The sequence below is a fragment of the Triticum urartu genome, chromosome 3, assembly GCF_003073215.2.
Source record: "Triticum urartu cultivar G1812 chromosome 3, Tu2.1, whole genome shotgun sequence".
Lineage (NCBI taxonomy): Eukaryota > Viridiplantae > Streptophyta > Magnoliopsida > Poales > Poaceae > Triticum > Triticum urartu.
Genome location: NC_053024.1, coordinates 496,249,555 through 496,265,569, shown reverse-complemented (window position 1 = coordinate 496,265,569; position 16,015 = coordinate 496,249,555). Strand labels below are relative to the sequence as shown.

Genomic DNA, 16,015 nt, shown 5'->3' with positions numbered 1-16,015 from the left:
GGATCGTCATCGAGCTGTACGTGTGCTAAGAACTCGGAGGTGCCGGAGTAACGGTGCTTGGATCGGTCGGATCGGGAAGACGTACGACTACTTCCTCTACGTTGCGTCAACGCTTCCGCAGTCGGTCTGCGTGGGTACGTAGAAAACACCCTCCCCTCTTGTTGCTATGCATCACCATGATCTTGCGTGTGCGTAGGAATTTTTTTGAAATTATGCGTTACCCAACACACTGCGTTACCCAACACCTCCATGGTGTTCTGGAAGAGGAAGTGTACATGAAACAGCCTCCTGGGTTTGAAGATAAAGATGCACCATCATATGTCTGCAAGCTTGATAAAGCCCTGTATGGTTTGAAGCAGGCGCCCAGAGCATGGTACTCACGGTTAAGTATGAAACTCCAGTCACTTGGCTTTGTTCCATCAAAATCTGACACCTCCTTGTTCATTTATAACAAGCATAAAACATCTATATTTGTTTTAATATATGTTGATGACATCGTTGTCACTAGCTCTTCTGATGGAGCCGTGACAACATTGCTTAAGGACCTAGGCTCTGAGTTTGCTCTCAAGGACTTGGGAGATCTGCATTTCTTCTTGGGTATTGAAGTTAAGAAACATAGTAATGGTATTCATCTGTCTCAAGCAAAGTATGCCACTGAACTGCTAAGTAGAATTGCTATGCAGAATTGTAAATCTTCACCAACACCCTTGTCTAGTTCAGAACCCTTGTCCTTGACAGAAGGAGAGCCCTTGCATCAAGAGGACATCACTGGTTACAGAAGTCTAGTTGGTGGACTTCAATACTTGGCTCTTACTCGACCTGACATTTCTTTTGCAGTCAACAAGGTGTGTCAGTATCTTCATGCACCTACCACAACCCACTGGACAGCTGCAAAACGAATTCTTAGGTATATAAGCAACACTATACACTTGGGCCTCACACTCAGCAAGTCATCTTCAACACTTGTTAGTGCATTCTCAGATGCAGACTGGGCCGGTTGTTTGAATGATAGAAGGTCAACATGTGGTTTTGCTATCTTTTATGGATCTAACTTAATATCATGGTGTGCAAGAAAGCAAGCCACTGCTTCCAGGTCAAGTACAGAAGCAGAATATAAAGCACTAGCAAATGCAACGACAGAAATCATTTGGGTTCAATCCATGCTCAGAGAACTTGGAGTCGTTCAGACTCAGCCTCCGTGTTTATGGTGTGATAATCTTGATGCCACATATTTATCTGCTAATCCAGTTTTTCATGCCAGGACAAAGCACATTGAAATGGATTTTCATTTTGTGAGAGAACGAGTTGCCAACAAACAACTTGAGATCACATTTATACCATCCAAAAATCAGCTTGCAGATGGATTCACAAAGGCATTGCCAGCCAGAAGCTTTGAAGAGTTTGAACGTAATCTCAACTTGTCGTAGTTGTGATTATGAGGGAGTGTTAAACATATATCACGCACGCATTATCATGTTAGAGTAGTTAGGAGAATCTAGGTTGTTAGCTTGTTACCCTTTTATTCTCCTCTATCTCTCCATGTATATCTCTGGTTGTTTAAACCACAATCTTGTGTGCCTCTGCGAGAGCTAGCCTCGCCTAATCAATATAAAGCACGCGGGCTCCCATGTTACGGGAGTTGAGACGCTTCCAAAATTTTCACATCATGCTCATCATCACCTCGTCGGTAGCCGCCATCAACCTTGGGGAGGTCTTCCATTGAACATTGACCGGTCACTCTCGAACGAGGGCTCCTCGAACAAAAACTGGAACAAAAACTGCAACCGTACGAGTTGTGGCGATTGCGACTTTGTGAATGTGTAGTCCATGTTGAGGTCAACGGTGGATGGTGGAAGGCGTCTCACATTGACTGTTTAGATGGCTGGCGTACTAGTACGACAACTGGACTGGGGGGAGTGCATGGATGTTGTTGCCCTGGCGGTACCGGCACATCGGTCTGTTGTGGACGAGGAGCTGTTGCCGCGACCTTCTTGGTGGCTTTCTCCCTCGCGCGCCGCCCTCGCCGTTCTGCGGACCGGGCCGTGCGAGCGGGCTTGTCCGGGTCCGGCAGGACGACGAACATGTTGAAGGATTCCGACTGTTCAATCACAGTGGTGGCAGACAACGGAACTGTTCGGTCCGAACAATTGCATGTGTTTTGATGATCCGCTTTGAAGATGCCCTTACAAGACATGTAACTATACATTTTATGGTGTAAGTAGACGTCCAAGAAATGATACGGAAACCCGTATTACGTACAGATCGCCCCCAGGTTCGTTAGCGTGGACGTGTCGTCCGGTCGTATCCAGACGTACGCAAGGAGTGTTGGAAATATTAACACTTTTCCGATTAGACTTATCCATGAGTAAACAGTAAGCATGGCATAGAAGGTATGCATCTCATAGCAATACCTAAGCATACTAACACGTATAGAACATAGAATCGAACCTTCTATGAGCAGCACATATACGGCTAGCATAAGTACGAGTAAACGAGGGATGAACATATCATACCCTCCGATTGGCCAGGCCAACGCGGCGGCTGCAGCAGCAGTCTCGGCGTCGTCCGTGGCCTTCTTCTTAGCGGCGGCGTCGTCGGCCATGGTGTCGATGCAGAGGAAGTAGTGGAAGCAGAGGCGAATAGAGTTGGGGACGGATCGGGAGCAGTCGCGTCGAGACGCTCCCCAAAAACCTTATTGTCGTTCTCCCAGGCAGGATCTCGAACAACAGGGTTCCGGAGGCACCTGCTCTCCCGACCAGCCGTGCACGCGGTCGTCGGGATGGGATCGCCGGAGGCAGCACAAAGTGAGGAACAGTAGATGACGGCTAGGTCACGCGAGAGGGAGTGAGTGAACCGAACTAGGTTACTTCACTAGCCAGAGCCTTCTTATATAGTCCGTAAGGAAGAAAGTCATGGGCCTTGTCGAGGCCCACGACCGAGTCGGCCCACTCCCGGCAAGGGAGTCGTTGTTCCCGGCAAGGGTCGCACTCCCGGCAAGGGAGTCGACAAATACGCGGGTCCCAGCAAGGGTCGCACCCCCGACAACGCAAGTCAGCCGACAGTCCAACGTCTTGGACAGTGGCCCACATGTTAGCGACTCGTTAATTAATCCCTGATTAATTAATTCATTCCTGAGCGGCAAAAATAAGCTTCAACTCGGCTCATTCCCGCGGCCCGCAGGCATCGTGACGAGGCGGGCGGAGGAGGAGGAGCGCGCGTGTACCACTCCTCTTCCCAAGCTCCAATGGCAAATGGTAGAGCAGCCCTTATAAAGGGGTCTCAACTCTCCTCAACTAGCAAGGTGGGACTAAACTTCCCACCACCTGCCATCTCATACGTGAGCCTCAAGATTAATCATGGATTAGTGTCTTACATGGGCTTGCCCATCCATAATTCAACAAGGAGGCGTCCAAATTGTCCAATGCAAGTGCCGCGGGCAAGCCTACAAGCAGGAAGGGAGGGGGGCGCACTGCAACGCCGGTGGGCGCGTGCGCATGGCGTCCACCATACGGCGACCGGCGAGCGGGCGGGGCGACATCCATGGCCGCGAGCGCGACCCGCCTCATCCGATCGGCGTGGCGCAGAGCATCGGCACCGAGCACGAGAGCCCTGTGCTGTACGTAGTGGTGGGGAACGGGAAACCAGAGCGGGTGCGGTGCGGTGGGAGAGAGCGACGTCTCCGCGGCGCTGTCGGAGGGCCGGCAGCTCTCGTGTCGGCAGCTACGCGCGCTGCGGCCCGGCACCCACAACCGCTCTCGTCAAACCGGGACTATTTCGTTCGCCACACGTGGAGCCAAATTAGGCTGAACTTGCGGGTGATTTTCGGCCCAACAGGTCAGAAGAGAACAAACTTGCCTTAGAAGGTTTCGAGCGTGCATCACACGTACGTCCCAACATGTCTTAGGAGAGAACGTAACATCGCGTTTTATCTTCTTCTCGCTGGTTGTCATCTGCAAGTGCAAGCATTTACTAGACAGTTTCCTCTGCCGGGGAAGCTGTCACCTCCTAGCTGGAGCCATTAGCAGACAAAGCCCCTTGTGACACCCAGTGGCGCGGACGCCGGACGGGCCCCAGCTCCGCGCGTGTGATTAGTCGATGCTGAGACAGTTAACAAGCAGTGTCATCCAATGGCGGCAATTTAGAAGAACCAAGAGAATTATAATACTCCAGTATTATAGTCACAGCAGTACCCAACTAAAATAAAAATAAAAATTACAGCAGTAGCTCTTGCTTTGACTTGTTGCTCCGAACAATGGTCGAACTGTACTCTACTCGTCGAGACGCGCGCACACAAACAAGGTGGCGCAGGCAGGCAGAGGCGACTGGCAGAGCGCACAAGCGGGAGCAGACAAGAGGACAAGCGGACAAGGGCCGCGCATAAAGAAACCCCCGGGCAAAATAAATCCTCCCGGTCGGCCACTTTTATTAACAAGTCGTCTCCCACTCCCTTCCCCCCCCACTCGCCTCCCTCCAAAGCATAGAGAAGAGAACCTCTCCTCCCTCCCCCACCCCACCCGCTCCAATGTCGCCGCCCCTCGAGTCGCACGACTACATCGGCCTCTCCGCCCCCACCCCCTCCTCCTCCTCCTGCTCCTCCTCGCCCAGCCCCGCCGCCGAGGCCGGGCCCCGCCTCACGCTCCGCCTCGGCCTCCCGGGATCCGAGTCCCCCGACCGCGACCGCGACCGCGACGGCCCCGCGGACGACGTCGCGCCGGCGCTCACCCTCGGCCCCGCCCCCCACAAGGCCGCCTCCAAGCGCGCCTTCCCCGACGCCTCCCCCCGCCGCGGGTGCTCCGCCGCCGCCAGGGCCGAGGACAAGCCGCCCTCCGCCGCCCCGCCGGCCGCCAAGTAAGATTCGATTCCATTCCATTCGCCTCTGAAACTGGACGCGCTGTTGGCTGGCCGCTGCTGATCGACGGGGCCTTCCTCCTCTTGCCCAGGGCGCAGGTCGTGGGATGGCCGCCCGTGCGCAACTACCGGAAGAACACGCTGGCGGCGAGCGCCTCCAAGGCCAAGGCGGGAGACGACGGCGCGCCTCACTATGTCAAGGTGAGCATGGATGGCGCCCCGTACCTCAGGAAGGTGGACCTCAAGATGTATTCCAGCTACGAGGATCTCTCCATGGCGCTTCAGAAGATGTTCAGCTGCTTCATCACTGGTTAGTGTTCACTTCTACTACTAGTAGTAGTAGTTTCCATCTTTGCGTTTGAACGTATCCAGCGGTACTATTACCTGGGTGTTCAGTTCCACTAGTACTCCCTCCGTCCGGAAATATTTGTCGAAGAAATGCATAAAAATGAATGTATCTAGAACTAAAATATGTTTAGATGTATTTTCGGACGGAGGGAGTAGTAGTTTCCATCTTTGCCAACTTGCTAAAGCCTGGACGTTGGAAGAGTAAATTTACTACTCCATCTCTGAGTAATAACATCCATCTCTGATTCTAAAGGTCAAAGCTCGCTGCGCAAACCATCAAGCAAGGACAGGCTCACTAATCGCTCAAATGTTGATTCCCTCCAAGATCAAGAGTACGTCCTTACGTACGAAGACAAGGACGCTGACTGGATGCTTGTCGGTGATCTTCCATGGGAGTAAGCTCTTTTAATTGCTACTCCTATTTACTGTGGAAGCCAGTTCAAGGAGTAATCCCAGAATATCTTTGACTGTCTTAAATACAAATTTCGTCGAACTTTAATCTCTATTGCAGATGGAACTACTAGGAGTACTTAAGATTCACTTGTTGCTAGGTTGGTCTGAGGCTCATTATGAAAATACTATGATCATGATTGATTTACTATCTGGGAGATATTAGGGCTCCACTGTTTTTTCCCATCTACATGTACTCCCTCCATTTTTGTATACAAGGCCACAAACCCATATTATAGGTACCAAGGCAAAAGTAAATGTGTGCTTAAGCCAATATTGCAAGCTACTTCCTCCGTCACAGTTTAGAAGGCACAATTAAATTTGCGTGCGTTTCCACAATAGACAAGGTTTAGGGCGCATTGCATTTATTTCTAGTAGCTAATTAGTACTCTGATATACTATTTCTATATGCATGCGTAGTGTGAATGCTATTTTTTAGCACATCCCACAACCAATAGATAACCACCTAGGTCCCAGAGAATTTCCAAGCGCGCCTTCTAAACCGTGACGGAGGGAGTAGCTTGTCTCCTTGTTTGTCGTGTTAATTAATGCATATTTTTCTGTACCACCAACAACAAGCCAATGCTCTCACTCCTTTTAGTTGATTAATGAGGTGCACGCAAGCCAAGCTTCTCACACCCACATGCATGCAAGGGATAATTAATGTCCTCCTTTGCTAGTACGAGATGAATATCATCAATTTTGTCTCGATTAGTGTTTGTGGCCTTGTATAGTTGCAAATTGTAATTTTGATTGTGGCCATGTATATAAAAATGGAGGGAGTATTGCCTCATAATCTCTGATCGCACTAGTAGTCACCAACTCTCCCCATACTGAAAATTGTATCCATCCTTGAGGAAAAGAAGACTAACCGTAGAACAAGCTTCCGTTATATTTCCTTTCCCCCTGAAAGAAAGCAACGAATCTGCCAGGCTGTCCACAATTGGGCTATATCTATGATGCTCAATCTCGGTTGCTGTTTCTCTCTGAAACCTCGAGTACGAGGCCCATTGTTTGCCAAATTAACAATCCGGATTATGTAGCCATTTGCAAACATTTGAGGCAATCTCACATGGATCTTCACTGGCCTACAAGCACTGGATAGAAAGCTTAGATTTATTAATATGCTGCTAATAAAAAAATGTTGATTTAGGATTCATGAACTTTTATTCTCATCTTTGAAAAGATAGTTTTGAGATATAGATTTATATGCGCCGACCTCTTTACCTTCTTTTAGTGAAAAATCATGCATGTGGCCTTGATGTTAAATTGGCTACTGGAATCTACTTAAGTGTTGTTGGTGAATTTTCGAAATTGATTTCCATGTCATATTGCCTTAGCTTTCATACATGTGTTGGCTATGGAAGTCAAGTTCTAACAGTTCCAATTATTCCTGACCTTAAATTCTTCCTTGCAGTTTGTTTACCACAATATGCAGGAAACTGAAAATCATGAGAGGATCTGATGCAGCTGGAATAGGTATTTGCAGTTTTTACCATATGGAACAGTACTTGTATTTGTGTTTCCCATTGAGTTGCATAGTTTTTACCATATGGAACAGTACTTGTATTTGTGTTTCCCATTGTGTTGCATATGATTTATTTCCACTAGTGTCAATCCTGTACACATAAAAATAAAAATGTATAGTGATTGATGATAGTGGAACCTAAATTAGAATATTATGGCTGGGAAAACACTTGTATGCACAAAGTTTCTCTTGGCTACCATAACTCCATAAGTGACAGAAACCTTGGCTGATATGATAATAAACTGTTGGCTGACAGAAACCTGGGATATGTTAGAACCTGAAACTTCAACTTATAATGTACTTTCACCATCAGCTACCAACACAGACTGTTGAACATTTATACCTCAGCATTAGGTTTGTGTAGATTATATCATTAGGGAAAACTTTGTATTACAAACATGCTCTGAACTGAGATGTGTCCATCTGCCTGCAGCTCCAAGATCCCTAGAGCAGACAGGTCAGAACAAATAAGATTGACCTTCCGGAGTAAAGAAAATGAACCGAGCTAAGTTGCGATGATGTCGTTGGTCTAAATTATTCATGTCAAGTAGTACCTCAAATATCCCAAATGTTAGTGTAGTTACACGTGTTTCTTAGACCTGTGGGTCAAATGTCTGTAATGTGGTCTGTCGAGGTATTGCAATTGTGGTCGCCGTATTTTCACTTGGAAACTTATGTGAGGAAGCTCTGCACTTCCTGAATGCAAGCTTTCCACAAGTATTATTTCATATGTATATTCAAGTGTTGCACTACGTATTATGCTCTCTTGCAATTATCCAATTGCCAAAAACTTTATATTGGCTACTGTCAATGCAATGCTCTGTTCTGATCGAAGAAAACTGCTACATTGTTGAACAATTTATTTGCGATTGAGAAAACTGCTAATGTACAATCTGATCAAGTTGCTGAACGATTTCTTTATACGCCAAGAAGTACAACAATTTGACAACCAAAATGCCTATATGTACCTAATCCGATGTGCATACCAAGAACGAAGAGTAAATTGCAGGCAGAACCATGGGATTTCCCCCCTACTTAAACCTATCCCCTCCCCTGGTGGTGGATACAAAATTCGCTGGGAAAGCATGTTTCAGGAGAAAACTGGGGATCATCTATCTAGTTGTCAAATCTTGAACTGGTAGAACGGTCTGGCGCGTCCTGAAGATTCACCTGCTTTGTGGCAATGGGGTGCACCGGACTCGCCGGTCATTGGGTCGTCCTCGTCAAGATCCGTCTCCGAGCCGTCTTCCTCCTCGGCAGCAGCATCGGGCGTTCCGCGGCGCGACAACGCTGGCTCCATCCCACAGCGAGCGCATCGGTCCGCGCTGGTGTTCTTGTTGCGCCCAGACGTCACCGGCCTCGTCAACTTCAGGACGCCGCGCGCGGTCCTCAGCACGGGACCGGAGTTCCTGCTGTGGGTCTTCCTCTTCTTGTGCCCGGAGGAAGATGCCGACGCCGCCGTAGAATTCCTGGCACCGGCCGCGGGCCCCAGCGTCAGCACGGGCGCCGCTGGGCCAGAGTAGTTGTCGCCGGATTTCCTCTTTCGTCCAGCCGCCGCTGGGGGTTCCACCGGGCCGGCGCGCGGGCTGCGGTACACCTTGCACAGGACGAGCTCGTCCGAGGGGCCTTCTTCTTTACCATGGTCGAGGCCGATCTCAACCATGATCCATCCCGACCGGATGCTCCGGACACGCTGGCCTTCCTCCTTGGTCATGAAGGAGAAGAACTGTCGCCATCCGATCGGATGGTCGCCGTCGAGAACAGGCTTCACGCCGGCCTCCGAGTGCCAGCACCCCTCCCCGGTGCCCACCGTGCGCGGCCGCCGCTGGCCGTGGGCGCTCTTGGCCGGCAGGAGGGTGAAGAAGTACCAGGCCTTCTCGCCGTCGCTTGCCATCGCCGGGGAGTACTTCCTGGTGAGGGCGCCCGGGCTGGCGGTGTAGACGTCGACATCGTGCGTGAACTGGCACGGGTGTTGGCCGGAGGCGACACGCGGGGTGAGGTAGGACTTGATGAGCACTTGGTCCGAAGGGTGAGAAGCGAAGTCCGGGCGCTGCGCCGCGGGAACCGTCGGGATCCGGGGAAGCTGAGCAGCTCGAAGGGCCTCGGAACGGGGAACCCGAGGCGGAGTGGCGGACGGCGACGTGCCAATCACTCCGCCGCCTCGGCTGGTCGAACCCTGCTCGGAGTCGGACTCCTCCATGGACAGGGTACCTGAAGTGGACGCGGAGACTCGAGCGGGCTGCTGGGCCGAATAGCAGCCGGGCCCAGCAGCCCTTGGCGTCCCCTCTTCAGACGAGGTGGAGTCCTCCTCGCTCGCCTTTCCCCTTCCAATCCTGACGGGTCCAACTCCGGTAGCGGCCGGCGCCGTAGATCTCTGGCCTGCCCCGACGCGCGGGCTCCGATACACCTTGCAGAGGACGAGCTCCTCCTCCGCGGAGGCGTCGGGGTTGAGGCCGATCTCGGCCATGAGCCACCCCGAGCGGACCAGGCGGCCGTCCTCCTTGGTCGCGAAGGAGAAGGCCTGGCGGTACCCGATCTGGCGGCTGTGGCCGATGCCGGCGAAGAGGGGCTTGGCGGCGCGCTCCGAGTGCCAGCAGCCGTGGTCCCCGGATCCGACGGTGCGGGCCTTGCGCTGGCCGCGGCGGCTCTTGGCCCGCAGGGACGTGAAGAAGTACCAGCTCTCCTGGCCGTCGCTGGCCGTGGCCGGGGCGTAGGCGCGGGCGAGGTCCTGCGGCGTGGCGGCGTAGACATCGGCCTCGTGGACGAACTTCCAGGGGCGCTCGCCGGTGCTGACCCAGGGGATGAGGTACGTGCTGATGAGCTCGAGGTCAGAAGGGTGGGACGCGAAGTCCGGCCGCTGCGCGGCGCGTCGGATTGGAGCCATGGCGATTTGTTGGGCGGGGCGAGAATTATGAAGGGAGGGAGGGAGGGAGGAAAGAATGGCTGGGGATTTCGGAGGAAAGTCAAGGCTATATATTAGCACCGGCGAGGACGCGTTTAAGCCTGATAGTCCGAGTTCGCCTCGGCATCCAGACGTACGAACTACGCCAACTCCGCCTGGATTACTACTGTTGATCTCCTCAAATCCGAGTTCGACCTGGAGCCGTACGAGTTTGGCAACCGCAGGGTTGGTGGATTGGAATTCGACCCGGAGTCGGTTTCCTTCACTCTGATGGGCTGGGCCTAGCAATATCTCTAGGCCCAGTCAAACGATCCGCATTAATAACCCGCATTACGACAGCGCCGCTGATAGAGGGATGAGCGTCTCTCAACACAAAAAAATAAAAATAAAATTGAAGAGATGAGCAAGTGTTCTTCAAAAGGAAAAGGATAGGGATGAGCAAACTCTAAAAATATAGGTATCATTAAAAAAGAGATGAGCACGATGTGGAATTTACTCGGTAGTTCAGCAAAAAGCGGAAACGGAGAAAATTATAGAAACTGAAAAAGGGTTTTGCGGAACGGAAACGGAAGTAAAACATATGGTCCCCTTCCCGCGTGGAACATGTAGGGAGACGGAAATTTCCACGTGTATTTTACCTATATCCAGCCAATTTGAAAAAGGTAAAGCCCATATACCTTTAGCTTGGTCCAAGCCCAACCCAATTCTTTACACACCTAAACCTAACCTCTCGGTCGTTCCCCCCTAGTCACTGCCTCATTAGGTCCTGAGCTGCCGCTGTTCAGATGCACCTACACCCAAGCGACTAGTGATATTCCCCGGCTTATGACCATCACAATGTGAAGTGCTTTATGGAAATTCGCACAACGATGTAGAAGTGTTCCACCTCCCGAAGGAGGCCGCGTGAGTCTACTGATATAGATGGGAAAATCCCTCGTCCGGACATTACAAGGAAGGTGAAGCACGATGCATTAATCAAGGAAGGATCAGTTACGACTTTAATTGTGCTAGTTTGCATGCATGTGTTGGACATTACAGGAGACTTCTAGAGTCCAAGAGAGATTCTATACAAATTCAAACAACACCCTTAATCACTTCATTAAGTTGAGATTACGTGTGAATGATTTTATGTCCCTTGTTGGTAGAGCCTTGGTGAAATCATATGCAACTTCATACCCTAAATCTCTAACATTTTTTATGCTTCTATTCTCTCACAAAGTGATATCTGTCTCTATGTGATATGTTCCGGCATGGAAGACATGATTTACTTACAAATATGTGGCACCCGAATTGCCATACCAAATACATGGATCTTGTGTTAATACAAGTCCCTTGAGCATATACTAAACCCAAATAACTTTTGCATTTGCATTTGCAAGATCTTTATATTCTACTTTATTACTTGACCTTGATATGGTTCCTTGTTTCTTAGCACAGCAAGATATCAAGTTTAGTCCAAATAAAATAGCAAACCCACCAATTGACCTTCTATCATCAACGCATCCGGCCCAATCTGCATAGTGTTCTCGATGTTCCTTAAGATGCGTTGGCCAATGTACTATGGTTGGTACATACAAATACTGGCGCACTCTTTTAATTGGAAAAGAAATTTCAGTTCTTGAAAGTGTCAAGTATTGAAGAGCACCAACTATGCTTCTACATTTTGTAATATCTCCCTGTCCCAAAAGTTCACCATCAAAAGAAGATAATTTCCTGGTGCCGGAAAGAGGTGTAGCCATGTAGGTGAAGGTTTGCTACCTTGCATTCCAGTTTTAGCCAAAAGATTGTATCATATTTTTCTTGGGTCAGAACTAGTTCTTTAATTTTCTTCACTTCAGTTCCTAATAAAAAGTGCAAATCTCCTAGGACCTCGAGAGCAAACTCTGATCTTATTCCTTTAGCATTTCTCTTATACTCTCTTGAGAAGAACTTGTGACAATGATGTTGTCGCCCGTGCAAGCACGGCACCTCGGTATGAGGGGCGTCCCCTTTGTGTGTTCGGCGAAGGCTAACACACTCAAGATCCACCTCTACTACATGGTGAAGATAATGCAGTGTCACAATGATTTTTACCTAGGTCCAGGCCACTCAGAAGCGTAACACCCCCTAATGTTATTCACTGAACATGAGGTTTGGTGTTTACAATAGATGAGCACTTTTTGCTAGGAGGCAGTCTAGCCCTCACTATGTCATGTGCTGCTACTTGCGATGGAGTTGTTAGATTTCCCCGAAGAGGAACAGTGAAGCAGTATAGTATCATAGTATTTCCCTTAGTTAAGAACCACGGTTATCGAACCAGAAGGAGGCACCACACTAGCAACGTGAACCATACCTGCACACACACACACACAATAGTTACTTGCACCCAACAAATGCAAGGGGGTCATCACTCCCCTTGTTCTTGCTAGTTGCAAGATTAAAACTAATAGTGATAGGCAAAACAATAAAAGTAAAAAACAAAATTAATGGAAACACATGAAGCAATTGCAGTTTTTTAGTATTAATGGAGAATGGACCCTGGGGCCATTGATTTGCTAGAGGCATCGCTCTCATAAGCACAACAACGATGGGTAAACAAATTACTGTTGGGAAATTGACAGAATTGTGCATAGTTATGATGATCATCCAAGGCACAATCAATATATAGGCATTACGTCCATTGTCGTGGAATTGTCATGGCAGATGTCCTAGTGTGAGGACTTAGTCGTGGAGCCATCGCACTAGGTTAGCTTAAAGGGGTTAAACGGGACAAAGGACACATGGGTTTATACTGGTTCAACCCCTTGCGGTGAAGGTAAAGGCCTACTCCAGTTGAGGTGGTATTACTTATGTCTCAATCACCAGGGAGCGAATACGCTTGACCTAGCTTTCGATTTGTTGTCTCTTGCCCTAAACCGCCGCTGGGTCGTCCCTTTATATACACAGGTTGACGCCCACCGGCTTTACAGAGTCCCGGCCGATTCATATAACGTGTCCGGCTCGGTGACCAAATATACATGCCTTACAATACAAGTTATACATATATGTCGATTTACGCTTATGGGCTTTAAGCCGTCTCTGAGCCTCGGGCCTTTTAATGAGTCTTCATAGTGAACCACCATCTTCAGCGCCTTTATGGGCTTTGTCTTGATGGGATGTCGTGGCATAACCCGGCCCCTCCTAGGCGGGTTAACCCAATAGTTATATCCCCAACATTAGGCTCCAGGTTGAGTTGAACTTGTTCATGTCAATCTTCAACACTTCAGGAAAAAAATCCGTCTTCATTTGTTCTTCACAAGATACTGTAACCCGCCATGACGTCATCTGCCATTAATTTCGCACGAGACACATCATATCTTAACGGATGTTTATCTTTAATTAACCACCCCGAAAATCGAGGCGTCAACACGACTGGATAATCTTCTTTTGGCCTCCTCGTTTCTCGTGCCTGCCTACTGACCCTTTTCTTATAAATAGGCCCCGACAGCCCATCCATTCTCCCCCTTCTTTCCTTCTCATCTTCCTCCTCTCTCGCAACGTTCCAGCGTGCCCGAGCTCCGCCGCCGCCGACCTTCGCCCACTGCTTCAACTCCGGCCGCTGCATCACCCTGAACGAACCAGAAACTCACGGCGCCTCTTCGCTGTTTATCAACATCGGTAAGCCTTCACTTTTCCTATTAATAGATCTGCCTTAGGGTTTCCCTGTTCATCGGTGTTCATCACCGTTCATCCTTCTCTTTCCTAGATTGCATAGTTTTGATCTGAAAACGACACAAATCTTGTGCGATAGCAGGTTTAGCACTTGTTTTTTAATATCAGAACATATCCTCATTGCAACAGATCTCATCTGGGCACCCCCACTTTTCTGCTGCCGCCACCTTAGGTTTAGATTTTATTTCATTTCTATGAACGGCCGCAGATCCAATCTTATAGCTCCAATCTGTAAAACATGTTTGTCCCAACACTTCGTAAAATTCGCTCTTGTCAGATCTTGAATATCAGTGCTTGTCATGGCGGCTTACATCACTGGCTTATAATTATCCGTATATCATTAGGCCCCATTTAAGCCGCCATTTGGAGTACATGTTGTAGTATATTATTTCCGGCTTTAATGAATCAACTTAACATGGCAAAGAATTTCTTTTCTTTAGGCTTTTCTCTCCACAATGCCGCCAAAGACAGTCACTTCATGCAGCTGGGTTAAGTCCATTGTTACCGAAGATACTCTCAAAGATTTTGCCAAAATCGGGTACTTGCCAGCAAAGAATGTTATGCCTTATCGTGCCCCCGACCCAGGCGAAGAAAGACCTCAACCAAAGGATGGTGAGGTCATTGTTTTCACTGACCACATGAACCGGGGCTTCTCACCGCCCGGCTCTAAATTTTTACGAGATGTTCTGCACTTCTTTCAACTCCATCCGCAAGACATTGGACCCAATTCCGTGTCAGACATTTGCAACTTTCAAGTCTTCTGCAAAGTATACCTTCAAGAGGAGCCCAGTGTTGAACTTTTCAGAGAATACTTTTATTTGAACCGCCAAAACGAATTCACAAACGGACCCAGCTTGTAGCTCGGCGCAATCTCAATTCAACGAAGAAGAGATGCTATCTTTCCCTATGCTTGCTTACCGAGTCATCCCAAGGACTGGAACCAGACATGGTTTAATTGCAAAGATACCTCTCCGGCTGACGAGAATCCATTGCCGGGTTATCGTGTCGAGCGCCTGGACCCAAAACATTTTATTCCTGAGAAGCTTACCGATGTCGAACGTGCAAAGCCTTCCCCTATCACTGCAAAGGTCAGAGATTTGCTGGGAAACGGTTTAACTGGCATTGACTTGGTTCGGTGCTGGGTCTCTTGGCGAATGATACCCTTGTGCCGTCGGCCCGGCTTAATGTGTACTTACACTGGTGGTATAAAGGATCCGTTGCACCACAGCTCTGTACGCTTAACTGACGAGGCAATCAACGAAATGACCAAGTCTCTTCTGAATGAAGATCCGGAAGATTGTAGCAAAGTGGGTCTGAACCCTTTCTACAAATTTAACTCGCCACCAGATGTAAGTCTCCAATTTTCTTACCTTTACCTCATCATTTAAACGTTTTATTAACTCAACTTTGATGATTCTTCACAGGCTGATTCTGATTTTTGGAAGAAGAAGTACAACCATGAAGCTGCCAAGAAGGCCAGGGCCGTCAAGAAATCCGCCAAGAAAAACACTAAGAAAAATAAGAAGAAACTAAGCGCCTCCAACATGTTTGAACTGGATGACAGCTCTGAGTCGGAGGTAGCCCTTGACTCCCTTGGCTCCTTTTTCAATCACATTATTGACACTGGTTATGCTCAGGATGACACGGGGGCCAGCCAAGCAGCTAAAGAAGAGGTAACTATTATTTCATCTGACTCAGAGCCTTTGCCAAGACAGAAAATTCGACAAATAATCCGGAAAGTAAGCTTTTCGCACCCCTTAGCTCATTTGGATCCTCACTTTCTTTTGAAGCAACAACAACACGAGAGCTGGCGACAAACTCGAACCAGTGGCGGTGGAGAGTTATCGTCCAGTTTACCGAATACTCCAGCTCCGCGAAAATGGCAAAATGAGGTCTTTCCAAACTTAACTTTTTTTATCCCATGGCGGGTCTCATTCGTCGGCCACTTACTTCTTTCAATTCAACCCTTTCTGGAGGTTTCTCGCTCTTCCTCGGGCGATTCATCTCAAACACAGCTAACGGATTTCAAGACTGCCCCTGGATAACATCTCTTTTGTTTTCTAGCTCCTTATGCTCTTATACTTATACTGATCTCTCATGAATCGCGCAGTGGAAAAGCCAAGCCTAACAAGAGGGCAAAGGTGATCAAGCTGGCTGAAGACCCCAAAGCTCCTGAGCCGGAACAACAAATTCCAGCATCTGATACATCCATGGTACCACCCGACGAGCCTGTCCTTGACGGTCCACCA

General features: G+C 48.9%; 2 protein-coding genes across 2 annotated transcripts; one reads left to right on the top strand and one right to left on the bottom strand.

Annotated features, from left to right (window-relative positions):
* Nucleotides 1-4,472: 4,472 nt before the first annotated feature.
* LOC125544574 (auxin-responsive protein IAA5-like) lies at nt 4,473-7,969 on the top strand. The gene is made up of 5 exons (XM_048708307.1): nt 4,473-4,848; nt 4,941-5,158; nt 5,450-5,591; nt 7,064-7,125; nt 7,608-7,969. The coding sequence occupies exons 1-5, from the start codon at nt 4,523-4,525 to the stop codon at nt 7,643-7,645; spliced, it is 786 nt and encodes a 261-aa protein (XP_048564264.1). The 5' UTR covers nt 4,473-4,522; the 3' UTR covers nt 7,646-7,969.
* Nucleotides 7,970-8,076: 107 nt separating this feature from the next.
* On the bottom strand, nt 8,077-10,473 carry LOC125544573. The gene has a single exon (XM_048708305.1). It carries the CDS (start codon nt 10,056-10,058, stop codon nt 8,298-8,300), a length of 1,761 nt encoding a protein of 586 aa, XP_048564262.1. The 5' UTR covers nt 10,059-10,473; the 3' UTR covers nt 8,077-8,297.
* Between the last annotated feature and the right edge of the window lie 5,542 nt (nt 10,474-16,015).